This window comes from Peromyscus leucopus, chromosome X (assembly GCF_004664715.2).
Source record: "Peromyscus leucopus breed LL Stock chromosome X, UCI_PerLeu_2.1, whole genome shotgun sequence".
Classification (NCBI taxonomy): domain Eukaryota; kingdom Metazoa; phylum Chordata; class Mammalia; order Rodentia; family Cricetidae; genus Peromyscus; species Peromyscus leucopus.
Genome location: NC_051083.1, coordinates 114,158,173 through 114,185,702, shown reverse-complemented (window position 1 = coordinate 114,185,702; position 27,530 = coordinate 114,158,173). Strand labels below are relative to the sequence as shown.

The following is a 27,530-nucleotide window of genomic DNA, read 5'->3' as shown; positions in this document are numbered from 1 at the left end:
CTGAGCCTGCCTGAGCCGTATAGTGACATTTGAGGCCAGCCTGAACAACTTAAGAAGAGCGTAACTCAAAAATCAAAAAGTAAAATTGGGAGTGTGTAGATCAATGCTTTCCTAGTGTACACAAGACCCTAGAGTCAATCTCTAGTAAATCAAAAGAAAGGGGCAAATATAGTGTCCAAATGCAGATGTGCCCAACAAATTTCAAACCCAAGGGTGACTGCTTTTGTCAGCTTGCTCACTGTTAGTGGTATTCCACACATGCTCAGTCTGGCTACGCAGACACAACTAGTAGAAATGAGTGTCAGCACGCAGAAGTAGCCCGACACTGTTACTAGAAATCACAATTTAATTTTTTAATAGAATCATCAATGCCAAGGACCAGAGCTTTTAAAAATTGTCATTTAATGAGTGAATTTTTACACTAATCTTGATCATAATTTCATAAATCACTTTCTCTGTTTATGTGTGTTTTGAAAAGGAATATTTGCCTCTTGTTTTGGAATATCATGGAGAGATTGTCTGGAAACTTCTGTTGCTTGCGAAGTATGAGATGAAGCAGGAATTGAGATTCTTTTGGTTCCTGGGGTGAAGAAGAGGTACCATTGAATATGAAAATAGCAAACAGCCCTCCTTACTGGGAATCTACATTACTGGTATACTAGACTACTAAGGATACATTGTCAGATACAAGAAGGTATTATTTATACAAGATAAGGTAGACCCTCCAAAGAGAGGATGACTCCATGGCTTTTGAAATTCTTCTTCCTATAAAATTCCACTGGCCCACCCTTGCCCTAAGACACCCTAATCTTAGGGGGCTGGTGTTGCAAGAGTGAAGAACAGAGCGACACAAACAGAAAGGAAATGGGGTTGTAAGAGTTTAAGAAGGTAAGAATGTAGACAATTTAGGATGTGAAATATAAGCAATAGAGTAAAAAAAAAAAAAAAAAAAAGAATTAGGTTTTCTGCCTAGGCGAGAAGACAAGGAATGGAGAAACAGGAAACAGGACTTTGGCTCACTGGAAGGTGATACATTTGGTTTTGTGTGCAGTAGATTTAGGGGACTTGACAACCACCCAGGTAGTGATGTCCTAGTGTTCTTCATAGGTGTGTGGATGTGTGTGTGTGTGTGTGTGTGTGTGTGTGTGTGTGTGTGTAATATGCTTGAGAAACTTTGTAAGATAGGCTGCATTTATGTCATATTTGTGAGAAAAGTATAGCAGTAGAGGTATACTTCTTGGGAGAATTTCCTGCATCAAAGCTCCCAAGGCACAGTATAATATGTGAGGAACTCGGCCTATCTGTACAGACCCTATAGCAAAGACCCTAACTTCATTATACTTTATAAATCCCAAAAAGGCCTATTTACCTAGCAACTGTCCAGGAATGTAAGAGTGACACTAATGCCATTGAATTTTAAGATTCTTGTAGCAAAGAAAGCACAAACTTTATAATCATGAGTAAAACTACAAAACTAGTTATTTAACTGAAAATAAACTATGAATATTGTTCATTTTCTTACCTCTGTCAAGGGAATGATGTGATCTCCTTGATGTTTCTCTATCATACTGCGTGGTATAACATTAAAAGGGAAAACACATTATTGACTAAGCTCCTAAAAGGGACTGTTAACCTACTCTACAGTAATCTAAGACAGTACCCTCCCCTTAATCCCCACTGTTCTCAATGCTAATACATAATACCAGAGTTCTTTGGGTGCCTCACATAGGTACCTACATCTAAATAGTTCAAAACAAAGCCCATGTATGTGAGTACCTCATCTTTCCAAACTTACTTCTCTTCTACATTTTATATTTTGGCTAAACACATGGCCAATACACAAGGCCAAAAACTTCAGAGTTCTTTCCTTTGTTTCAGAGGAGGATAATCCAATGCAATCTAGTGTTTATTGGGCACATTTCTTGGAACTAAAGTTGACTATTTCTGACCTGAAGCAGCCCAGCTACTCGAATAGACAAACACAACCCAACACAATGAGTTCTGATGAGGAGGTAAGCCTGGCACTATGAGAGAAAGCATTTGTGAAAACCTACACACAAAACTGTCATCATCATCATCATCATCATCATCATCATCATTTTCCTCATCTACCTCAGGAATTTATTCAGTGGCCAAGTCCTGAAACCAACTCTGAGATCCCTCGATTCTGCGGCCTCTAGTTCAACCTCATGGCCACTTCCGTAGTTTGGGCCCTTACACTGTTCTCATTTTCCAGTCTTAGTGACTGAACACAGGTCCTTTTACCTGCTGGGCAAGTACTCTGCCACTGAACTACTTTCCCAGTCCCTGTATTCTACATCTTTATCTTGACTGTTCCAGAAGACTTGGAACTAAATTTCACTTTTCTCCATTATCCTTTCCACAAACTGCAGCTAGTTTATCATTTTGGAATCCAAATAATTCTTTTTTCCTCCCACATTCCAACTTTCTCCCACATTCCAGCTAAAAAAGCTTCAATGTCTCCATTACTGAGTGGATAAATTTGTGCTTCAGCAAGGTTCTGGCTTCAATCTACTTTTACAGGCTCATCTCCATCTTCTTGGCTCATGCTCCCATACTTCCAGTCTGCAATATTGCCTCAGTGTATCCTTACATAGATCAACATGGAAAATCTCTACTTACATGTCAAGGTTTAAATCAACTAACCTTCCTTTAGTAAATCCCTGTTAAACCCCACAAGGCAGGACTGGTCTCTATCTTCTGTACTCCCACTGAATTTTATACAAATAAAATCTTTTGGTATATTGTAAGGTTTTTGTTTATGCATGCTTTACCCCTAGATGGTAACTATCTTCCATCTTGCTATCCCCATTGCCCTTTTCCTTTCTTCTTGTTTAGCCCAGGACTTGGCCCACAATAGCCCGGTTTAAGCTCAGTTCTGCTCTACTAAGCATGAAGCTGACCCAGTATACCTTGTCATGGAGAGAGTAAGACCTGCCTAGCACTCCATAGTCTCTGATTAGACCGTATCAAGTTAAGGAAGGGGCTACCCCATACAAACAAAAACTAGATACATTAGCCATCAATGCAAAACATATGTGACACAACTTTCTACCTTTGGCTCTGTTGTATTTGGTCCACTCCTCTGTTGAGGTGGTAAACTTGCGGATGTCTTAACAAAAAACTTATGACTTTGAGAATATAGGCTTGATCCTAAAGCAGACCAGAAGAAAATGATATGCTTTTGAAAGTTCATTGAATTATAATTGAAGTAGAATAAACTGCATATAATTAAAATGTGCAATTTCTTCAGTTTTGATATATTAAACTCATGAAACTATCGTCAGAACCAACAAGTGTTTCTATCACAACAAAAAAGGTTTCTTATGCCGGTGTAACTCATACCTCTCTGTACTCATGTCCACAGACAACCTGATCCTTCTGTCATTATAAATGACTTTCCATTTATAAAATTTTATACAAGAGAGTAAGACAGGATACATTTTCTGGGTTTAATTTCACACTGTCACTTGATATTCATCAATATTTATTTCTGTGTTGATAGTTTATTCTATTTTATTACTGAGTAGTAGACTATTTTACGTATGTCCCACAGTCTATCCACCTACTTGTTAAAGGGCATTTTGATTGTTTCCCGTTATAGACTACTATAAATAATGCTGTTATAAACACTGGCATATCAGTATTAATATGAACACATAGTTTTGAAACTTTGGGGTATATGCCTAGATTGTGATGGCTGGGTCCTGTGGTAGATTTAAGTTAACTTGCCAAACTCTTTTCCATGATGACTGTGTCGTTCTATATTCCCATCAGCAGATAAGGGAATTTGAGTTGTTTCAGCAATTGCAAATACCTTCATATTGCTTAAGTTTTATCTCATTTATTGTGATTGTGTGTATGATGTTTCTATGTGTTCATGTGTTCTGGAATGTGCACAGAAGTCAGAGGACAGCTCTATGTAGTTGTTCTCCTCCCACCTTCATGTGGTAAGAACTCAGGTCATCTTGCTAGGCCAACCTGGTGTTGCTTAAATTTTACCGTTTTACTGAGCATATAATGATCTCATTGTATAATTTGAGTTTCTTTAATGCCTAAATATGTTGAACAACATTTATGTGCTTATTTGCCTTCTGTATATTTTCTTCATAAAATTTGTTTATACCTTTTTGTATCTTATTGAATTATTGAAAAATTTATTGTGTATTTTCTATAATTTACATCTTCCTACAATGAGTGTGCTCTCAATATGGAGATCTGGCTTATCCTGTTTTCCTGGGCTTGCGGCCGATGCTTCATTGACATGAAGCAGCCAGTGTACAACAGAACTGTTTCAAAATACTGTTCTCTCAGTTGTGATGCTGTAATGCACTGTCCTAGTCATATATATATATATACTGTTTGGAGGTAGAATATGGGTTAGGAAGATTAGAATTTGTGCCATGAAAAATGCCATTATAGATACCAAGGTAACATTCAGCACATGTCACCTGAAAATAAGAAGACAGTAGTGATGCCTTGCAAGTTATGCAAGTGTCTTTAGAATTACCCTAAATTTTGTTTTCCTTATGTAGCAGTAAGGACTACTTGGCTCAGAAATTTCTCATATAGTATTGTTGTTTTGATGATTATTTTTTTAAAAAAAATTATGTGTATGAGTGTTTTGCCTGCATGTATGTAAGTGCACCATATTCAGTGTCTGCAAAGACCAGAGAGGATGCCAGGTCCTCTGGAACTGGAGTTACGGATGGTTGTGAGCTGCCATGTGGATGCTGGGAAATAACACAGGTTTCCTGAGGGCAGTGAGTTCTCTTAATGGCCAAGTCATCCTACCCAGGCCTGTGGTTTGGATCTCAAATTGACCTCAAGACTCAAATGCATAAGACTTGATCATCAGTTGATGGTACTATCTGGAGTGGTGAGGACTGCAGGAGGTGGGAATGAGCTGGAGGAAAGCATGTCCTTGAAGGGTATATTGAGATGCTGGCCCCCATTCCCTATCTTTGCTTCCTGTCTGGTATGAGGAGAACAGGTCCCTCCTCCCTACCCACCATGTTGTACTACCACAAGCTCAAAGAAACAGGTCTAAATGTTCATGAATGGCAACCTCTAAAGCTATGAACCAGACTAAATCTTTCTTCCTACAGATTTATTTTCTCAAATAATTCTGTTCTCTTTTTAAGTGACTTATCTCAAGTGTTTTGTCATAGACTCAGAAAGATGACTAATGTGCAGTGTACTGGAGATATGTTTGTTCACCATTAAGAGTTATCGTGGACAGAAAAGAAGGGAGATATAACTTAGGGAAAATTATTAGTGAAATGTCACTCTATTAACAGCACAGAAGTGGCGAGAAGATGGAAGGGTGGTGAGAAAGGGGAGAGTAAAGGTATCAGTTTGGCTTCTCCCATGGCTTATTCTGAGCCTTGGTTAATGCGGAGAGCAGACAAGAGGGACTACTACTGCTCCACTATCTGTTTAAGACTCTAGAATGAGATCTCTTAGGTCATCCCTACCCTTGACTCCTTGTTACCCAAGGCATGGCTCAACAACCTAGCTGTACAGTGTGGCTGAGCACAAGGCAATCTTTCTAGAGTGTTATTTCCTATGCCATTCTTAGTTCTAGACATTGCTAGACATGGTATAGCCATGTCTAGAAAGATCTAAGACTTTAACTAGGGAGCTTCCTAGGAGCCACTATGGAGGTGGTCTACCTCGGGTATTATGCAGCACCTAGCCACAATTGTCAGGGTATAGAAGAGGGAACATTAGAAGGCTCCACTCAAACTAGGGAGACAAGAGTATAAACTATGAGCTGGTAGCAGCCTTCAACTGTCAATTTCAACAGGCTGAAGACATTCAGAGTGGCAATAAGGAAGGACATCCTCTGGAAAGGCAGAGGATGTTTCATGCAAAATAACCTATTCTGCTTCCCTGGGAACACGGAATCCAGTGGTGCCTTAATTTTAATGTGCATGGGAAGCATGAGGATAGCCTGTTGAAATTTAGTAGGGTGTGATGGGGGCTGGGAATCTGTGGTTACAGTTGCTTCCTGGGTCAGTGCGGCTGATACATAGATGAGTAAGAACAAAAGCCATGCTTCTCATATCCAGAGAACAACTTTGGGGAAGAAGCAGGACAACAGGGAGACTCCATGAAGGTCTGAGGCATTTAGGGAGGCTCCACAATGATAGAATCTCCTGCACTATTGTTAAGAAACTAGGTGACTAATGCAGCAATAAAAAGAAAGACTACATGTAATACGTGGTCCTGGTCGTATGGGTGTTCCACAGTCAACCTAAGAAATAGGCAGAAATGTCAAAATGACACCACCATCCTGTGCAATACACAGAGGACATCATCACTAAATCCAGAATTCCCACAAATTAATTTCAAACCATAAAATTTCAATTACGTTTGGATCCCAGAGATTCTTGAGATGATTTTTGGTCAGCGAAACTTGTTTTCTTTATGTATTGTGGAGGTGCTTTTAAAAAAGAGAGAGAGATTTAGTTTTAACAATGGTCATGGCAAATATAAAATAACAAATACTAAAAATGGTGACTGATTGCTACTCAGGCTTTTGGCATAAGACCAGGGAAATAAGAGAAGAGAATAATCCACAGCTTTAGAAATACGTGTGTATAAATCATTTTTCTGCCAGTGATGTGACTGACTACTGTACATCTCAAAACTCAAAGCCAAAGGAAGAAGCACAAGATCCAGAAAGCACATTGGCAGGACTCTTGCTTCTTCTTAGGATCATAGGGCCAGAGGCTTCAAAGACTTCAGTACATCCTTCATTCAGTACTAAAGAAGGATGCTTATGCAAATGGAACAAAGGACACAGAGGCTATCCTGCTTCCCTGCAGACACAGTGATGGAGTAACTCAGTGGGTGGCAGCATCACAGATGCCATCCCCAGAGGCATAGACTGAAGAACTGCCTCTGGATCCTTTAGGAGTGGGAAACACATCCCAGAGATATGTTCAGAGACAGTGGCTTGGGAGAGTTGTGAGCTGCACAGAGTGGTCTGGTCTGCTGGGGGACAGTGAAGAGAGCAACACCAACTGAGGATCAGGGTGTCTAATCCAGGGGGCAATAAGGACACTGACGCTTTTCAAAATGTCACACAAATTAAATCATGCAACTGAATTAGAGAGAAGATTTTTTTGTATCATAAGCAGAAGAGATCTTTACCAAATCCAGTATTCCCACACATTGTTAATTTAGAATAAGAAAATTTCAATTACTTATTGCATCCATGAGTTGTTGAAATGACCTATCTTCATCAAAACTTGTTTTCTTTACATTTGGTGGAGCTGCTTAAACAAAATAAAAAAGACATTTAATTTTTACAGTGAAAATGACAAAATGATAAAATAACAGATATTCAAAGGGTGACAGACTACTACTGTTGGACTTTTCAAAAGATACCAGGGAAAAGGAGTCGAGAAAACTCTGTTGCTATTGAAATATGTGTGGCTCGTCAAATATTTTTATTCCCAGTAACACGGCTTTGTCACCCAAGGTCTCAAAAGCACAAAGCTAAAGGTAGGATGGGATTGAGAAAGCACGTTAGCAGAGGTCTTGGTTATTGCTATGCTCATATTACCACAGGCTTCCAGAAGCATCAGTAGACACTCTGTCAGCAACCTGTAAGGAGAGTTTTCCAGGTGAACCAAAAAGAGATGGGGGTAAAACCTCCACGGGAAACAAGAGTGGAAAGGCAAGAGCTGGTGGGGGCACCAGCAGACACAGGCTTTTCAGAAAGTCACTGTTCTGAAGTGGGCTTGAGAGTTGTCTACCGGGAAAAGTGGCATATCCCGCTCAAGAGAATATGGGAAGAGGGGCACCAATCAAGTAATCAGAGGATGTCAGAGAGGGTGTGAACGTTAGTAAGCGTTGCACCAAATACATCATTTCATGAAAGAGGCTAGAGTTTTTTCCCCCATTATTAGTAGAAGAGCTCATTAACAAATCCAGTAATTACTAACTTGTTGGAGATTTTTTGTTGTTGGTGGTGGTTTTTGTTTGTTTATTTGTGTTTTGTTTGTTTGGATATTTTGGTTTTTTTTTTTTTTTTTTTGGTTTTTTGAGACAGGGTTTCTCCATGTAGTTTTGGTGCCTGTCCTGGACCTCATTCTGTAGACCAGGCTGGCCTCGAACTCATAGAGATCCACCTGGCTCTGCTTCCCGAGTGCTGGGATTAAAGGTGTGGGCCACCACCGCCCTGCTTAATTACTAACTTATAATAATAAAATTTCAATTATACTTTAGTTTGACAGGTTCATAATACAATTTCTTGTCTGAAACTTCATCAAACACAAAGAAAATGACAATTGAGTTGATAGTGGAATTGCCACCATGAGAAAATATGAGATACTAAAAAGACAACTGACTGCTACTATGTTGGGCTTTTCTAAGATGACTAGTGAGCAAGACCGAGGAATACTCTGTTGTTGAAGGAGTATATGCATGCAGTAATAAAGCACCTCTGTTCCCACGCTATAAAAATGCCACTCTATCTAAAAGAGGGGCAGGGGTAAGAGAGCACACGGGCAGGGGCCTAGATCCTTCTTGACTTGTAGGGCCGAGGCTTCCGAGACATCACTACTAACTCTGTTCAGTAATATGGTAAGATAGGTTTCCAGATGGATCAAGGACTCAGGGGAACCCCTCCCTGAAAGGTCCAGGTGCTAAGAAAACGGTGTCAGCAACAGAGGCAGACACTGAATATCAGAAAAGAACAAAGACAAGTTCACAGTAGTGGGAGCTCTGCTTTGAACTGGGCTTGGAGAGTTGTCATCTGAAAAAAAAAAAAAAAAAGGGGAGGCGGCTATCATCTCAAGTAGTGTGGAGAGAGCAGCACCTATTGACTGACTGGGGAGCTAACTCAAGGGACCACAAAAGTGGTCACTCTTTCCATAAGCACTATATGGGAAATGCCGTTTCATGGATGAGAACAGGATATTAAAGCAGAAGAGCCCACTGCCAATCATGAATTAATTAATTCATAATATTTCAATTACATTTTGTTTCCAAATTATCTTCCTTCAGTCTGTGGTCGGTGAAACTTGCTCTCATGGTATTTGGATAGAGATCTTAAAGGAAAAAGAGAAAAAGACATCCATTTCAAAACCAGAAAAGACAAAACAAACGATATTAAAATGACTACTGACTGACCTCCACTGGGTTTTGCCAATAGTACTTGGGGAACACAAGTGGGAAAAAGCACGGGACAAAATATTTCTGCTGCGAGGGATGTTGTGACATGTTAAAGTACATCTCCAAAGCACCAAGTCAAAGGAAGGGCAGGACTGAGAAAGGACACTGGCTGGGGAGTCTAAGGCCACATTAGGTTTCCAGAGCCCCAGGCTTCAAAAATATAGTTAGACCTTCTGTCAGCAATAGCAGCCAACTTCACCAGGTAGAAAAAACAAGACAGAGGTAAATTCTTCCTGCCAGGCAGAACTTCTGAACTGCTGGGGTACAGCAGCAGAGGCTCAAGAACTGCCTCGGTTCTCTTTGGGAGTGAAAATGTAGAACACATGTTCAGTAGCAGGGACTATGGGGAAGGTGGGAGATCATTGTTCTGAACTGAGTTGGAGAGTTGTGTTCAGGAAATGTAGTTTCCCCCACTCTGAGAATGTGGAAAGAGCAACACCAATTGAGTAATTAGGGAGTGTAACCCAGAGGGCAACAGAGAGGGTAGCAAAGTTAGTAAGTGTTTCCCCAATATACCACTTGATATATGATACAGCATTATCTGCATTGTATGCAGTAGAGATCAATAGCAAATCCAGTACTCCCATAAATTACTTATTTCTAAGCAGGAAATTGCAATTACATCTTGCTTCTAGGAGGTCTCCAATGAATTTCTGGTTGATAAAACTTGATCGTTTTGTAGTTGCTGGACCATCTTTAAAAAAATAGACATCTATTTTTAGCGATGGAATTGGCAAATCCATACAATGACATTATATTAACTTGGCAATTGACTATTTGTCAGCTGGGGTTTTCCAAAAGGACCGGGAGGACAGGAGTGGAGGAACATGCTCCTGCTACAGGGAAGATAGGTAACAAATAACATTTCTGCAACCTTGGAAATGACTGAGAGTAGATCTCAAACCCTCAAAGCCAGGGCAGACAGAAGTAAGCAAGCATATTAGCGGGGGGGGGGGGGGGGGGGCTTGATCCTCTACGGTTCCTAGGGGTGTAGGTTTCAGAAACGTTAGTAGATCCTCCACTCAACAAGAGCCCCAAACCAACCATCTGGAAGGGGAGTTCTCAAGGTACAATAAAGCATTTTGAGGCAAAACCTGCACAGGAGGCAGAGGTGGTGATCAAGGCGTGGCAGTAACAAAGATGCACTGAAGGTGAATCTCGGGAATCTCATTCATGATAGAAAAGTACCAAGAGGGGTTAAGGAGCAGGGGATCTGGGAAACTTGAGGCTTTGAACTGGGCTTAGAACGACAAAGAGAGGGCTTCCCTACTTAGGGAGTGTGGAGAGAATAACACTGATTGAGAAATTAGGGAATCTAATCCAGAAGGCAGTGGAGATGGTGACATTGTTCGTAAGCACTACTGAAACGACATCATCTGACAGAGAAGGGCAAAGGATTTTTTTCTCTTCACTTATCAGAAGAGGTTCCCAAATATTATAGTCCCACCAATTACTGACTTTCAATCATAACAGTTCAATTACATTTTTGCTCAGTAGGTTCGTAAAACAATGTCTGCTCGGCAAAACTTGTTTTCTTCATACTGGGATGACGATGATCTGTAAAAAAGAAGAGAATTCTTTTTAACAGTGGAGGTTGTAGCAGGAAAAGCCCACAGGGTCGAGGAAATTGGCTCAGAACACTAGCCAAGACATGCACATAATGTACTCCTTAAGAGCCAACCTAGAGTCTGCCCTAGGGCCTAGCAACGGGAGCTGTCAGAGTTCCTACAATGTTAGAGTTCCTGATCAGGTCGAGTCTGTCTGAGGACCTAGCAACAGTCGATGTGATGCCAGAGTTCCTGATTATGCCCAGCCAATGAGGGCAACCACACAGACTGGGAGCTGGGAGGAGGGTATAGAAGGCCTTCCCTGTTATTGAATAAAGGAGTTCGTTATTTGCTCTCAACTGACTCCCAGTGTCTGTGTCATTGACACCGTGCCTTCTCACCCCCTCCCCCAAAGCAGCTGTTAGAATCCAAGCCACAGGAGGTGATGGAATAAAGTGACCAATATTAAAGCCATGGCTACTAACCAGGATTTTCTGAAATGGAAAATAAAGAGTAGGGAAACACCCTAATATTGCACAAACACATGTTGCAACTAAACCATTTCTGCTGCATGTGATATCACGTGACAAGTTGTAAGGCAGCAAGTTGCACAACTATCAGAAGAGTATCTGTTCAGCAACATGAAAGGATAGTTTCCCAGGCAGGTGTGCCCAACCCTCTGAATATCATGTCACATTGCTGTTATCTGCAGTATTCATACTTGAGAAATACAGACTTGTGTAATAAACAATATTGCAAAAAAAACTTTTAATGATTTAAAGTAAGTTTCTAATTTTGTAATGGGCAGCATTCATAACTATCCCTGGCCACAGGTAGGATGCACCTGAGGGGAAGACTGGAGTTTGGGGTAAAATCTGCATGAGAAGCAGAGCTGCTGAGCAAAGTGTGGCTGCAGCAGAGGCACAGGCTGAAGGTCTGCCTCAGAATCACATTGATGATAGAGAAGCACAGAGACAATTCTATAGCAAGGACTATTGGGAATGTCAGGGATATTAAATGGGGCTTGGAGAATTGTCACCCACAAGACAAGACCTCCTTTACTCTGGAACAACGTGGCATCAGCAGCAAGAGAGTAATTAGGGAGTCTAACTCAGAGGGTGACAGAGTAGTGCCACTCTTAGTAAGCAGTACCCCCAAATACCCCATTTTGCATGAGGATAGAGGATTTTTCTACATTATAGTCAGAAAAGATCTTTACATTTCCAAATCCAGAACTCCCACCAATTATTAATTTCTAATGATAAAATTTCAATTACGTTTAGGTTCCATAAATTCGTGAAGTATCTGCTCATCAGGCAAACTCGATCTCCTTGTACCTGTCGAAGAAACTTAAAAGGGGAAGCACTCATTATTAACAGTGGACAAGAATAAATGATAACATGGCAAATTAAAATGACAGCAAGTACTTAATTGGGCCTACCTAAAAGAACAAGGGGACCATTCTATGACACAGGAATATAAATGACAAATGAAATATTTCTGATGCCAGTGACATCTTACTGTGTGTCTCAAAGGCCTAATGACAAGGGAAGGTTAGGACTGAGAAAGCGCACTGGCAGTGGTCTCTGTCCTGAAGTTCACAGGGACACAGGCTTCAGATGCATGAGGAGAACCTCTATGGAGTAATCGGGAAAGACAGTTCTCCAGGTGAAACAAAGGGATCAGAGGCAGAGGGATGCCATCGACACAGGCATACACTAAAGAGCTGTCTCAGGTTCTCACTGGCAGTAGAACAGTACAGAGCCACGTTCAGTAGTGGGAGTCATGAGACAGCCAGGGTCCTCATTGGGGTTTGGAGATTTCCCAGTTGCAAAAGGTGGTGTCTCCTGTTCTGGGAATGTGGAGAGAGCACCACTAACAGAGCAATTAAGGCATTTATTCAGGGGGCAGTGGAGAAGGTGACACAGTTCCTAAGCATTACCCCCAAGGTACCGTTTGATGGGAAGGGATGGAAGAGTTCTGCATTATGTGTGGTATTCCCACAAATTATTAATTTCTAATCATAAAATTTCAATTACATTTTGTCTCCAGAAGTTCGTAAAATGAAGATTTCTCTTCGTCAAAACTGGGTTTTGTCGCTTGTGAGGTAGCTTTAAAAAAAAAAAAGATAGTTATTTTTGGCAATGGAGATGACAAATTAGAAAAATCACAAATATTAAAAGGATCGCTGACTACTACTCAGTTGTGTTTTTTCTAAAAGGACCATGAAAACAAGAGTGGGCAACGTTCTATTCACGCAGAAATGAATGTGGTGAATCAAGTATACCTACGGCAAGTGACAAGATAAGTTACTAGAGGTCTCAAGAGCCCAAAGCCGAAGGGAGGGTGGGATTGAGAAAGAAGCACATTGGCAGGACTCTTGGTGTTGGCTAGTCTCACGAGACCACACACTTTAGTCGTACTAAGTTAAGTAGTATCAGAGTTTCCATTCAACAATCTGCACTGTTGTTTGTTGATGCAGAGCAAAAGACTTGAAGGTCAAAACCTCCTTGGGAGGCAAAGCTGCTAGAGGAAGGGGTGGCAGAGGCAGAGGCATGTCTGAAAACCTGCCTCGGGATCTTCTCAATAAGGAAAATTATAGAAGCAAGCTCAGTAACAGGCTCTTCGAGGATTCTGAACTGGGCTTGAAGAGGTGGCAGATGCACAGAATGGGCCTCGCTGCTCATGGGAAGGAGGAGAAAGCCACATGAACTGAGTACTTCCAGAGTCTATTCTAGATGGCAATATAGATGGTAGTGCCACTGGCAAACATATCCCCAGGCATCATTTGATAGATGGGAACAGTGGGATCATCTGCATGTGAAGCAGGAGTGATCATTGACAGGTCTCAAAAATTATTCAATTCCAATCACTACACGATACTTACATTTTGACTCTCTTGATTCTGCCAACTGTCTTTGTTCAGCGATCCATGATTCTTGTAATAGTCTTTCGTCAGAGAAACTTGTCCTTAAACTTGATATAGATGCTATAAAAGAGCACATTAAATTTTAACAGTGGTAGAGACAAAATGAGAGAATAACAAATGTTAAAATAACTACTATTCAATTGTGCCTTCCCAAAAGAAGCAGGAGAACAGTAGTGAGAAACCCTTTGCTAAAGGTATATGGTAAATGAAAGATTTCTGCTGCCAGTGGCATGTTACTGTGTGTCTCAAGGGCTCAATGACAAGGGAAGGTTAGGACTGAGGAAGCACACTGGCAGTGGTCTTGGTCCTTAAGTTCACAGGGACACAGGCTTCAGATGCATGGGGAGAACCTCTATGGAGTAATCTGGAAGGACCGTTTTCCAGGTGAAACAAAAGGATCAGAGGCAGAGGGATGCCATCGACACAGGCATACACTGAAGAGCTGCCTCAGGTTCTCACTGTCAGTAGAACAATACAAAGACACATTCAGTGGTGGGACTCATGAGAAAGCCAGGGTTCGGAATTGGGTTTAGAGAGTTGTCAGGTGCAAAAAGTGGTGCACCCTTCTCTAGGAGTGTGGAGAGAACATAACTGAGTAATTAGGGAGTCTGGCCTGGAGAGTGAGGATGGTGACAGTCATGCATGAGTGTTCACAAGACACCAGTTGATGGAAGGGGTTAGAGGATTTTTCCGCACATCATTACCAAATCTAGTATTCCCACTAATTACTAATTTCCAATCATAACATGTCAGTTACATTTTCGTTCTAGATGTTCTGGAGACGTGTTCTCCTCAGCCAAACTTGATCTTTTTTGCGTTATTGACGAGGCTTTAAAAAAAAAAGACATTTATTTTTAACACTGGGGATGACAAAATGATAAAATGTCAAATATTAAAATGACAGCTACTTCTCAGTGGTGCTTTTCCAAAAGGCCCAAGATAACAACAGTGTAGAAAACTCTGGTGTTGGACAAATTCATGTGGCCAATAAAATATATCTGTTCCCAGTTGCATGATATACTACGGTAGGTCTAAATGGACCAAGACAAAAGGGAGGAGGAGACTAAGAAAGCACATTGGCACTGGCTGTAGTGGGTAGCCATTCCAGCTTTGATCTGGAAGTTCCAACCCCCATTGAGGCTTCGGTAACTGTCACACCTACAAGGAGGGGCCAAGAGAGAACCCTGAAGACCCGAGATCCGGATGCGCTGGCTCTCTTGGTTCCTGCTCCCTGGATGCTGGAGGTAGACTGAGCAGAGTTCTCCAGAGAACACCGCCGGACTGTACTACACCTTTCCCAGACTCTGTAAACTATCCATTCCCTTGTAAGTTACCCCACAAAATAAACCTCCCTTTTAACTACGTGGAGTGGCCTTAATAATTTCACCAATATCTGGTGCCCAGCGTGGGGCACGAACCCACGACTCTGAGATTAAGAGTCTCATGCTCTACTGACTGAGCTAGCCGGGAGGCCTTGACCCTCAGGATGTTCATAGGGCTACACGATGCCGATCTTTCCATAGAACCCCTAGTCAGTAATCTGGATGGGTAGCTCACTAAGTAGAAAAAGAAGGAGGCAGAGAGGCTGAGCAAGGGCTAGTAGAAGCAGATGAACAGTCGAAGATCTGGTCAGGATCTCACTGATAAGGCAAAGTACAGGGATGAGTTCACTAGCAGAGCCTGTGGGGGAAGAGTCAGTGTTGTGAACCACACTTGAGAGATATAAGCTACACAAAGTGGGCTAGCTCACTCATCAATGTGGAGAGAATAATACAACTGAGTAATGAGGGAGTTAAATCCAATGATCAGTAGATCATGTGGCGTGGTTTGTATAAGGAATCTATGCAATACACCATGTGATGGCTAAACACAGAAGATTTATTCGCATCATAAGCAACAGGTATCATGACAAAATCTAGTATGCCTACAAATTTCTATTTTCTAGTTATCATACTTCAAATAAAATTTTGGCTCCAGGCTTTCTTGGAATGCCTCCAGCTCAGTAGCAATGGCATGGGCTCTCTTTGGGTTTGTAACAGAAACTTAAGAAGCAGAGGAGCTGCCGATTCTGATCTTGTCCTGTGTTGCTCAGGCAAGCCTTGAACTAATGATCCTCCTGCCTCAGCCCCCAGAGAAGTGATTACAGGCCCACTATTTTGTCTTTTTGAGAGGACTGTGTACTCGAAATCTTTCTGCCATAAGCAGCCATTAGTAGTTATGAACAGAGGGGTCAATGTCACCAATGTAGCCTAGCATCTGAGGCAGAAGGCCACACTTTGTCACTGAACTGTATTAGGAGCTTCTTAATGACTCATCTGTAAAAATGGCATTCTCTGTCTCATCTCTTCTTGCTCATTATGTCTCTTCAAACTCGTGTGTGTGTGTGTGTGTGTGTGTGTGTGTGTGTGTGTGTGTGTGTGTGTATGAATATGTGTGTGGTGTGGTGTGTGTGTATGAATGTGTGCATGACTGTGTGGTGTCATGTGTGTGTATGTGTGCACTATTACCATTTAAAAGAACTCTTCTTTTCTGCTTCCCCTGTAAAACTTGCTTAATCCTCCCCCGTACTTTTCTCACTTCCCTTTCTCCTTCACTTTCATTTTTCACTCTTTTCAGTCCTATATTTATTTCATTGTTTCCTTCTTTATAGAACTTATTTTGATCTTTCTAGATTTTTGTATAATTTGCAGTAGCAATTCTTGACTCTTCCTTGGTATACATATCATTTTATCTATTTCCCCTTATTACTCTTTTTGCTCTCTCCCTTCTTCCTCTGCCTCATTTCATGCCTTGTCTTTCAACATACCTTCTTTTAACCATATACCTATCATCTTTGTATCCATCTATATATGTATGTATGTATAACTATCTATCATCTATCTATCTATCTATCTATCTATCTATCTATCTATCTATCTATCTATCTTTTCTATATATCTATCACTATCTCCATCATTTATCTATTTACCTATCTATCTATCTTATGTACCTATCTATCTACTTCTATCTATCAATCATCCATCTATCTATCAATCTCTGTGTATTATCTATCTATTTATCTACCATCTATCTATCATCAATTTATCATATATGTATCTCTATCTATCTAAGTACATGTCTATCTATCAACTATCTATCATCTATCTATCTATGATCTATCTATCTATCTATCTATCTATCTATCTATCTATCGTCTATAAATCTATAATCCATTTATCAATCAATCAAACTATCTTCTACTATTATCTCTCTATCTATCTATCCATCCATATATCTATGATCTATCTATGATTTATTTAACATCTATCTATCTATCTACTATCTATCATATATTTATCACCTATGTACCATCTATCTATCTATCTATCTATCTATCTATCTATCTATCTGTCTATCTATATCATTTATCTATTTCTATCATCTATCTATGTAACTATCTATCATCTACTTATCATCCATCTATCAATCTCTATCTATCTATCTATCCTCTATCATCTATCTATTATATTTGCATCAGTATCTATCTATCATCTATCATATATGTATCTATCTCTATCATCTATGCACCTGTGTATCTATCTATCTATCTATCTATCTATCTATCTATCTACCTACCTATGTATTGTCTATCTATGTATCTGTCTATCATATATCTAACACCTATCTATGATCTATCTATCATCTATATATCTATCATCTATTTATCTATCAAACATTCAATCTACCTATCATCTATTACCTAGCTATCATTTATCTATTTATATCTATGATCTATCAACTATGTATCATACATCTATATATACATATATCATCTATCTATATATCTATTATCTATCATATATCTATCTCTATCTATCAATCATCTCTGTACCTATCTATCATGTATTTATCTATCATATACCTATCTATCATCCATCTATCAATCTATCAATCTATCATCTATGTATCTATCATCTATTTATCATTTATCTATCAATCTAAAAATCAATGTATCATCTGTCCATCATCCATGTATCCGTCTCTATCATCTATATATATCATCTATCTATCATATATGCATATCTATCTATCCATCATCTATGTACTTGTCTATCATCTATATCTATCTATCTATCTATCTATCTATCTATCTATCTATCTATCATCTGTTTATCAATCATTCAATCAACCTATCTTCTATTTTTTCGCTATCTGCTATCTATCTATGATCTATCATCTCTATATCTATCTATCATCTATCTATCCCTATCTATCATCTATCATCTATTTATCAGTCTAACACCTATCTTTCATATATCTATCAATCTATCTCTATCTATCATCTACCTATCTTGCATCTATTCATCTATCATTTATCATCTATCTATTATCTTTCTATCGATCTATCATCTATCTATCATTCTATCTATCATCTTTCTATCTATTGTCTATCTTTCTACCATCTATTTATGTATCTATCATCCATATATCTATCTATTTCTATCTATCATCTATCTATCTATCCTCTATCATCTAAGTATCTATCATCTATCCATCATTTATCATCAATCTATCTACCATCTATCAATCATTTCTCTATTATCTATCATCTATCTATCATCTTTCATTCTATCCACATATTATCTATCATCTCTCGATCAATATTTCTATCTCTCTATCTAATTATCTATCATTTATCTCTCTGTCTTTCTATCTCTTCTAGTGGTTCTGTTCCTCTAACCACTCTTTCATCAGGCTATTCAACATGCTTCCCTACTACTTCCAAAACACCAAAATACCTATCTGCTGATGAAACAACAACAGCAAAAACCAGGTTCCAATAAAAAGGGAATGGAAAAATTAAAGAGAAAGACAAGGGGAAGAAAAGAAAGGGAATGAGAGGAAGAAGGGCACAGAAGATTGTAAAGAAGACACAAAGGGAAGGAGAACACAACTGAAAGGATAAAAAGGGAAAGATAGTAGTAAAAGAAGAAATGAAGGAAGAAAGAAAACGCAGAAACGAGATGTCTGGAAAAAGAGTGAACTTTAAAAGAATGAGAGAGTAAGAGAGAGGGCTGTTAGCAGGGCAGGCAGGGTAGTCGGGAAGTAAGAGCACAGACTGTGGGAAAACGTAGATTCTAGAGAACTCAGGAAAATGTTAGGGATGATGAATACATGGTGGCTAGACAGGAAAGTGGGAACACAGAGAAAAGAAAAACAAATTGAGTTTTCAAACATGGAAACGGCTAAAGGTTAGTAGTGAAAGATTGTCGAAGGGAAGTGCTAAATAGCCAGGTGTGGTGGTGCAGGGCTCTAATCCCCAGACTCTGGATGCAGAGATGGAGGTCAGCTTGTTCTACATAGTGAGCTTTAGGCCAGCCAAGGCTACATAGTTAGACCAGGTCTCAAATGGTCATAAATGATAGGTGACAGTTGATTGATAGATGACAGGTGTGTGGGGAAAAACAGAGCTACATTCTGACTGAGCCTATATTTTCTTCTTTTTTAAAATGGTGACTGCTTTAAAATTATCGCCCACAAACCTAACTATTCTTCTTTTACTTATTGCTTATTCTTTCTCAGTGTCACATTCTCTCTTTGTAAAACTTTCTCATCTGTGGGATGAAAGTGAGAGGAATACTGGGGTTAAAGTTTTAAGCAGGGATAAGGTAGGAGGATAGAAGAGGGATGGGAGTGGGTTAACCAAAAGTCAGGGTGTATGGAGAGTCTCATGGAGACCCACTGCTTTGTAAGCTAATGAAAAATAGATACATCTTGAACAAAGGATTTCAAACAGAGGTCCCCTGTATGGTGCCGCACTCAGATATAGATTATTAAGGGAAAATCTCAGTAGCAAGGGCGGGACACCGTTTTTACAGTTGGGGGTCACACAACATGAGGAACTGTATTAAAGGACAGCAGCATTAGGAAGGTTGAGACCTACTCCTCTAGGTGGTCCAGGCCGGCTTTGAGCAGGTGATCCTTCTGTTTCAGCTTCCCGTGGTCTGGTATCACAGGTGTGCATCATCATGTACCATGGTGGGCAATCATTGCTACTTATGTATCTCCACACTACCTTGTTGTCACTATAGTTATGTTACTCTTCTTATTTTTCAGAAATGTTCTAGCTATGTATTCCAGGATGGCCTTGAACTGGTGGTCCTGCTACCTCTATCTCCTGAGTTCTGCACCACCAACCCTGGCTCTGTTTTGTCTGTCTTCCTGCCTTATCCTACACTCCTTCCTGTCTACCTAGCCATCACCATTCATCTGTGTTCATTGTCCTCTCCTTCCACTGGCCTTCTTTTAATATCTCTCCTGTTGCCTGCTTTATCCTAACCCCATAGTCTTTGGGTTTCTATCTCCCCGTCTCTCTCCCCACTCACTTTCTTCTCAGCCTCATCACCTTCCAGTTTCTGTTTTCCCTGCTCACTTCACTGCATCCCTTATTCCTTCCCTTTCATCTGTCTGTTGTCTACTGTTCCATTTTCTACTCTACCCAAGTCCCTACGATCTCTGTCCCTTTCTCTTTATTTCCCACTCTTCTTCTGTACCTTTCCTTTATCTTTTCTCTCTTCTTTCTTCTGAAACTTAATTCTGACTTCACATTTTATACTGGCTTCTCCCCCATACACATCATTTCTGTCATATTACCTGCACACATTCAGGTCTACCGGCTTTTATATCCTTTATCTAGCATCCAACTTTCTGTCCATCCATCTATCCATCATCTTCCTTCCTCTTTCTTTCCCTCTCTTCCTTCCTTCCTTTCTTGCCATCCAACCAGCTGGCCAGCCAGCAACCTACTTCTTGGCCCTTTTCTTGTTCCTTCATCCTTTGTCTCTTCTTTCCCACCTATCTTCCATCTTACTTTGTTATTTATCCAGCTACACTTACCAGGAACTATCCATTTCTCCTTTCCTCTTTATTCCTCCCATTTCCCTTCTTTCCTCTATCATTTTTGCTTTACTTTCACTCTTGTATTTTTTGTACTGATTGGTCACTTTAAACTGTCTCCTCTATGCATTTATTTTTGTCACATTCTTTTCTACTGGCTATATATATATATATATATATATATATATATATATATATATATATATAATCTTTTCTTTTTACTACATCTATCTATCTACCTATAATTTATGTTTGTTCATTCTATCATCTATCTATCTGCCTGCCTGTCTGTCTATCATCTATCTATTTTTCTGTCTACCTATCCACCTATCCGTGGGTCCACTGATTGCCTATAAGATATCTATATCTATTTTTCTGACATTTAAAATGTCTTCCTGGCCAGGTGGTGGTGGCACATGCCTTTAATCCCAGCGCTCAGGAGGCAGAGCCAGGCGAATCTCTGTGAGTTCGAGGCCAGCCTGGTCTACAGAGCGAGATTCAGGACAGGCACTAAAACTAAACACAGAAACCCTGTAACGAAAAAACAAAAACAAAAACAAAAAAAGTCCTCCCCATTTAGAACTGATGTAATTGTTTTTCTGACTTTAGTTTTGGAAGTAGTATTTTTATTGATTCACCTGAGAGAAACATTTCTCACTCCCTTTTCATTCTTCTCTCTCTAATTAGCTATTATTTTTGGCTTTTCCCTGTCACTGTTTTTTTCTGATCTTCTTTCTGTGTTTCTATTAAATGTATTTTCTCTCTCCCCACTTCCCCCCTCTCTTCAATTTATTTAACTATTTTAGTTTTGAGACAGGATCTTACTATGTAGTCTTGGCTGCCCAGAACTTGCTATGTAGAACAGACTGAGCCAGAATTCATAGAGATTTGCTTGCCTCCCCTTCCTCAGTACTGGGATTAAAAGAATGCAACACCACACTCTGGCTATTTTCTGTTTTAGCAGGAGTCCCATCCTCTATACAAAACTGGCTTTCAATCCATACTAATCCCTCTTTAGCCACCAGAGCCTGGGGTCACAGATAGGAGACTACATGCCCATTTTAAAACTTATGTTCTTATCGGCACTTCCTTTTAAACTAGTTTTCTCTTTTATGAAATAATTTGTTTTAGGCATTCATCTTGAAACCTTTCAGACAGGTTCTCACTCTGTAACCCAGGTGACATCAAACTTGCTTTCTGTCTATTTACCTCTGAATAATTTTCCCATTTCCCTTTTCTTTCCATTTGCTACTTTTTACTGTGTTTTTATGAAAAACTAATGATTTTCCTGTTTCCTTTTCCCCACTTATTCTCACTTCCTTCTTGTACTGTTGTCACTGATTCATCCTGCATTTTTGTGATATCTGCATAATCCTCTTTCATTTTGGTTTCTGTATTTCCATGCTATCTAGAGTTTCACTTTATTATTACTCTGCCTTTCCAAGCTCATTTCTCATTCTCATTTTTAATTTTGCACTTCTTACACTTATCACTTTAAACGACTCATCCTCCCTTTCTCCTCCTTCCTTTCCTTTATTGCTTCTCTCTTGTCATTCATTTCCCCTTCATTTCATTCTTTTATCTTACCTGCTTCCCTCCTTTCTTCTTCCACCCCATCCTTCACATTTCTCTGATTTATTTCATTCATCAATTTTTGAAGCTCTTTTCAAATGTTTTCTTTCATTTACCTGTATCCTTTTTTGAATCCCTTCTCTATATGTGCCGCCTAAGACTTTGAATAGACCTGTGTTTTTAGTTCAGATTTCTCCCTTTGTTTCCCCACTTGCCTGTTTATCTTTGGCATACAGTTTTCCTTTTTCTTGACTCTTTCTTGTATCAGCACAATTATATGAAAGAGATGAAAGATTTAAAAAAAAAAAAACTCCCACATTAAGCCTCTAATTTGGACAGATGTAGATCCTTACAAGTGACCAAAAAAGTATAAAATGGTACCAAGGCTACTGACCAAATGATAAGCACTTGTGAACTATGCCAGAGAAATAATCCCCAGACACTTGGACTCACTTTCCCAGAACATCAATAGACAAGACCCTATCCTGGGAAAGACTGACAGATTCTGCTCATTTGCCCAAATGCTGGGGCATTGAATCCCTCTTAGTATGGGTGAAGACCTCTGAAAACAAGACAGAAAGGATGGTCAGGTGCTCAGAAGTTTAATTCATAAAATTACCCAAAGATTTGGGCTGCTACAAAGTATTCTAGGTAACAACGGATCTGTCTTCAAGGGCTCAAGGATTCAAGGAGTGTCAGCTGCCCTGAGAAATACATTTAATCTCTATTGTGTTTGGAGGTCCTAATCATCAAAAAAAAAAAAAAATTAAAACAAAGGAATGAGCTTTTTAACAAAATTTAACGAAACTGACTCAGGAAGTTAGCCTCTCCTGGACCTTTCTCCTCCTCTTGCCTCTGGTCCAGATCACAAACTATCCTTATGGTCTGGTGTCAGTTCCTATAAAGCAGTGGTTCTCAACCTTCCTAATGCTGGGACCCTCTAATACAGTTCCTTATGCTGTGCTGACCCCCAACCATACAATTATTTTCCTTGCTACTTCATAGCTATAATTTTGCTACTATTTTGAATCATAATGAAAATATTTGATATGCAGGAGATCTGATATGCGACCCCAAAGGGGTCATGACCAACAGGTTGAGAACCACTGCCCTTCCTTGGAACCATCCACAAAGTCTTGATGTACCCTTAGAGTTTCTTCATGTCTACTAGTTTCCCTAGACTTGAACTCCAGTTAAATATTTACTATCTCCTCCAAGGTCTACAATCTACTTGGCCTCCACCATTCAGGCATTAAAGATCGAGTAAAGCATTAACTCAGAAGCTTATGTGGTCCTTTAAACTTAGAGGACCTTAGACTTTCTCACTTCTGAGTGTACTCAGTGTTGTGAGATCCACCAGGCTTCAGATGGTTTTGTCCACATAACCTGAATTGGGTCTTCTGCCTTGTATCATAGGTCATTAGAAAGACCTGTAAATAGGGAGCCTGGCTGCTGTCAATCTTCCATATCCTTTCTCAGCCTGAAGTAGCACTGTCTTTGCCATAATTCTCCTCCCCCCACACCAATGGCAGCTAGGGCCACCTGTTCTGAGGGGGATTGAAGCAGGACACAGACAGACTGTTATGAAATTAGCCCCAGGAAGACCCTGACTCCAACTACCTCAAGCGAATTTCCTGACACCAATCCCAGGTGTCCCATGAGAAGTCTTACAAGTGCTTGATGAATCAAAATTCCTCTGAATGATGACATTTAGATAATTATTTTAGCTCATGATGGAGCTCTGGTGCCAAGAAAGGAATTTATCATCTAGTGTATCAGTGGACAAGTTACCTTTTAACTCCTTACCCAAAAATTTCCAATTTTCCTTTTTGCTCCATGACCATTTAAAAGCACAAAGCCCTTGCTTCTTAATGGTGTCCTCTCTTGGAACTCTTCATGCTTTAGGGGTTTCTCTTTCTAATAAATGACACTGGTTGAAGCACTCAATTTAAGTCCGAGGGCTTCATTATTCACTGTCCAGAGGAAAGGATCCTAGGGCCCCAGCAACTTGTAACTAGAAGCACCACAGATTGCTGCCTGCAGCCTCGGCTCTTACATCTTTCCTTCCCTCTTCTATATGGTTTTGCCTCTAAAATCATCTTCCCTTTGGCTCATTCTGTTTTATATACTATTTTACTAGACTCTTTTATGTTTTTCCTTTTCTTTCTTATCACCATTTACCTACCCACTTACCTTCCTGCTAATCTACCTACCTACTTACCTATCATCTATCTATCTATCTATCTATCTATCTATCTATCTATCTATCTATCTATCTATCTCCATCCATCCATCCATCCATCATCTATCGTCAATGATCATTTTTCTGGGTTCTTTTTTTTTCTTGACTCCTGCTTGTAAAATGTGTCCCCTACCATAAAATTGCACTTGTGTTACTGGTCCCTACATCTCAGTCTTACATTCTCTCTCCAACTCTTCACTGATTCATCCTTTGTAAGCTTTCTTTTTCTCTTTTTTCATTGATTTCTTTTCAATTCTCTTCATATTGCTTAGGTTTGAATACATACTTTTCTTTCTTTTCCTTTTTCTGCATCTTCTATCTTGTCTTTACTACTGACTTTAGAAAAACCAGTACTATGGATCATGCAGGACAAAAAAGACAATTGACTAGAGACGGAAAGCATATCTTGAAGCCATAATACCTTTCTATAAATATCAGTTATTTTACTGAACCAATCACTGCCCCATGCCTTCCTTTTCTCCCTGTCTCATGCCAGTATTTTCTTTTCCTGGCTTTTCCTCTTAAAGTTCTAGCAACTGTATGTCTATCAAAGCAATTACTCACCTTCACAAATGTCAAACATCTTTCTTTAAGGTGTTTTATAGGCTTTTAAAAAGTAGCTTTCTCCTCGTTATCAACACTGTATGAGGCCCTTTGAAAACTCTTCTAACCTAATCTTCCTAAGCCCCTCCCTTCCTCTATTCTCCTTTCCTATGTCTCCTTAACTCTCATTTCCTTTTTTTATTGTATATATATATGTAATATATGTACATATATATATATATATATATATATATAAATTTTTTCGCCTTCTTTGCAGGCTGCTTTCCCTTGCTGCCTCCTTCCCTGACTTTCCAGACCTCCTGTACATCTATCCTCTCTTTTTTCTGTTTTATCTTCCATTTTCTTTTCCTATTTTTCTGACTTGGTTTGTATTCATTTTCTAATTTCCTAATCTCTACATTCCCTCTCGTCCCTTTTATAGTTCTGGGAATGGAAAGGAGGGCCTGAGCCCACATCCTTTGCCCTGAGGTTCGCCTTTACAGTCTGTCCTTTTATCTACATCTACTGCGACAAGGCTCTTGCCACCCCTCTCTGTCTTACCTTGCCCTACTGATGTCTCTGCTTCCCTCATTCTCTCCCTACTGGCCAAGATTCTTGCTGACCAGACTCGAGTTAGGCATGTAACTTCTCTGCTAGGCCAGCAGTGCACTTCCATAGAAAACCCAGCATGAAGGAAACCCTTGCAGCATCAATTCAGACACCACTTTCCCAGTGCTCAGCATGCTCCCTTGTTCTCTACCATACCCCGGGAGATAGCCTACCACCCCTGTCCGTCTTCAGCAAAAGTTACTAGGTTCCTTTAACTCGATCCTCTCCACCCTTTGCCCCTCTCCTCTGAAATTCCTCCTGAATTTTGCATCTCCGAAGCTCCACCTTACTCCTTGACTAAGTTTCCCTGGCCTGTGGTCTCTCGGGAGTCTGGCTCTCTTTCTGCAGTTGTCCTGAGAACACTGTTTTAACTGCTGACTTTCTCTTCCTTTCCTACTTCCCTGTCTTTCCTGGCTTCTGGTTTTCTTTTCTTTTACTACTTCTGTGCAAATGTCCTTTTAAACATACTAATTTCTCCTTTTACAGTCGTATCTATTTGAACCTGCCTGTTCTTGTTCTGTATTTTACGGCCTTCTCCAACAATCGATCTTGCCTTTCTGTACTGGCTCCTCTTTTTCACCACTCTTCTCTCATTTCCACATCACTTTTGGTTTCCTCTTTTGATGTTTGAGACAAAGTCTTACTTTGTAGCCCAGCTTGGCCTGGCACTCACTATGTAGCCCAGGCTAACCATGAATTCATACTCAGCTTGCCTCTACCTCCCAAGTCCTGGGATTACAGGTCTGTGCCATGTCTTGTTCCACTGACTTCCTTTTGAAGGTCCTTTTCTTATTCTTTGGCTTCCCCGTCCCTCCTTTTTCCTGTCTTTGTTATTTCCTTCTTTTCACTTTTCTTCACCTTCTGTCCTTCCTCCTTCTTTTCCCTTGATCTTCAATTCCTTTCCTTTCTTACTCCTTATTCTATTCACCTTTACCTGTCTTTTTCCTGCCTTTCATTTTTCTCACTCTGTCTTTTTACTGGCTCCACATACTAATTTTTTTCTTCCCATCTCTTTCTTTTAACTTTCTTTCTAAGTATTGATTTTAAAATCATTTTCATTATTTTTTTATGTGTATGGGTATTTTTCCAAATGTGTATCTGTGTGCCACATGTATGTGGTGCCCTGGGGCCAGATAAATGCTTCCTATCCCCTGGATCTGTAATTACAGAGGTGAGTTTCCCTGTGGGTCCTGGGAATTAAACCTGGGTCCTCTGCAAGAGCAAACAGTTCTCTTAACTACTGAGCTGTTTCCCCATTCCCTGGCTTCATCCTTTTAAGATGTTTCCTGTTATCTTTTACTGTGTTTATATTTGGATTGGATTTTGAATCTCTTTTACTGTTGCAAATCTGTATCACCTACTTGCTCCTTTTCACTTTTCTTTCACGATCAGATTCCCAAATTGTAAACATGTTATGTTTTCCTTCTCATTTTTATACTTTCCCTTTCCCCACCCTGCCTTTTCTTTTCGTGCCTTCTCTGATGACTTTCTCACTCATCCTCACTAATCCCCCTCTTTTTCCCTTCTTCCAATGCCCTCATTGTTTCCTGTCACTCCCCCTCCATGTCTCCCCTCTGTCTTCCTCTATTTACAAGCTCCTGTTATTTTATTCAATGCGTGTGTGTGTGTGTGTGCAGTGTGTGATGTGTGTGTGTGTGTGTGTGTGTATGTGTGTGTGTGTGTGTGTGTGTGTGTGTGTGAGAGAGAGAGAGAGAGAGAGAGAGAGAGAGAGAGAGAGAGAGAGCACGTGCTCGTGTGCGTGCCTGCCTCAGTGTAGGTGTGTGCACCTCATGTGTGCAGGTTCCTGCATAGACCAGAAGAGGGTGCTGGATCCCTGGAACTGGAGTAACAGGAGTCTGTGGGTCACCTGATGTTGGTGTCGGCACCAAGCTTGGTGCTAGGCAAGAACGGCAAATGTTCTTAACCACGGAACCACCTCTCTGGCTCCTCAGGCTCCTATTTGCTAAGCCTTTGCTCTCCTTCCTCAGGTTGTTTATTGTCT

At 40.1% G+C, this 27,530-nt stretch overlaps 1 protein-coding gene across 3 annotated transcripts in view; it reads right to left on the bottom strand.

Annotated features, from left to right (window-relative positions):
• Positions 1–385: 385 nt before the first annotated feature.
• The window catches only part of LOC114688789 (fibrous sheath-interacting protein 2-like), a 41,432-nt gene continuing 14,287 nt past the window's right edge, over positions 386–27,530 (bottom strand). For 2 of the 3 annotated variants that reach the window (XM_037199224.1, XM_037199222.1), the window contains 12 exons: positions 14,444–14,515; positions 13,645–13,746; positions 12,797–12,868; positions 12,035–12,106; positions 10,693–10,767; positions 9,833–9,904; positions 9,015–9,086; positions 7,236–7,307; positions 6,398–6,469; positions 3,077–3,174; positions 1,523–1,568; positions 386–580 (listed from right to left, as the gene is read on the bottom strand). In XM_037199224.1, the coding sequence (XP_037055119.1) occupies positions 447–580; positions 1,523–1,568; positions 3,077–3,174; positions 6,398–6,469; positions 7,236–7,307; positions 9,015–9,086; positions 9,833–9,904; positions 10,693–10,767; positions 12,035–12,106; positions 12,797–12,868; positions 13,645–13,746; positions 14,444–14,515 (959 nt within the window). In that variant the 3' untranslated portion in view covers positions 386–446. The remainder of the gene's footprint in view (positions 581–1,522; positions 1,569–3,076; positions 3,175–6,397; positions 6,470–7,235; positions 7,308–9,014; positions 9,087–9,832; positions 9,905–10,692; positions 10,768–12,034; positions 12,107–12,796; positions 12,869–13,644; positions 13,747–14,443; positions 14,516–27,530) is intronic. The other variant, XM_037199223.1, reaches the window with a different exon arrangement.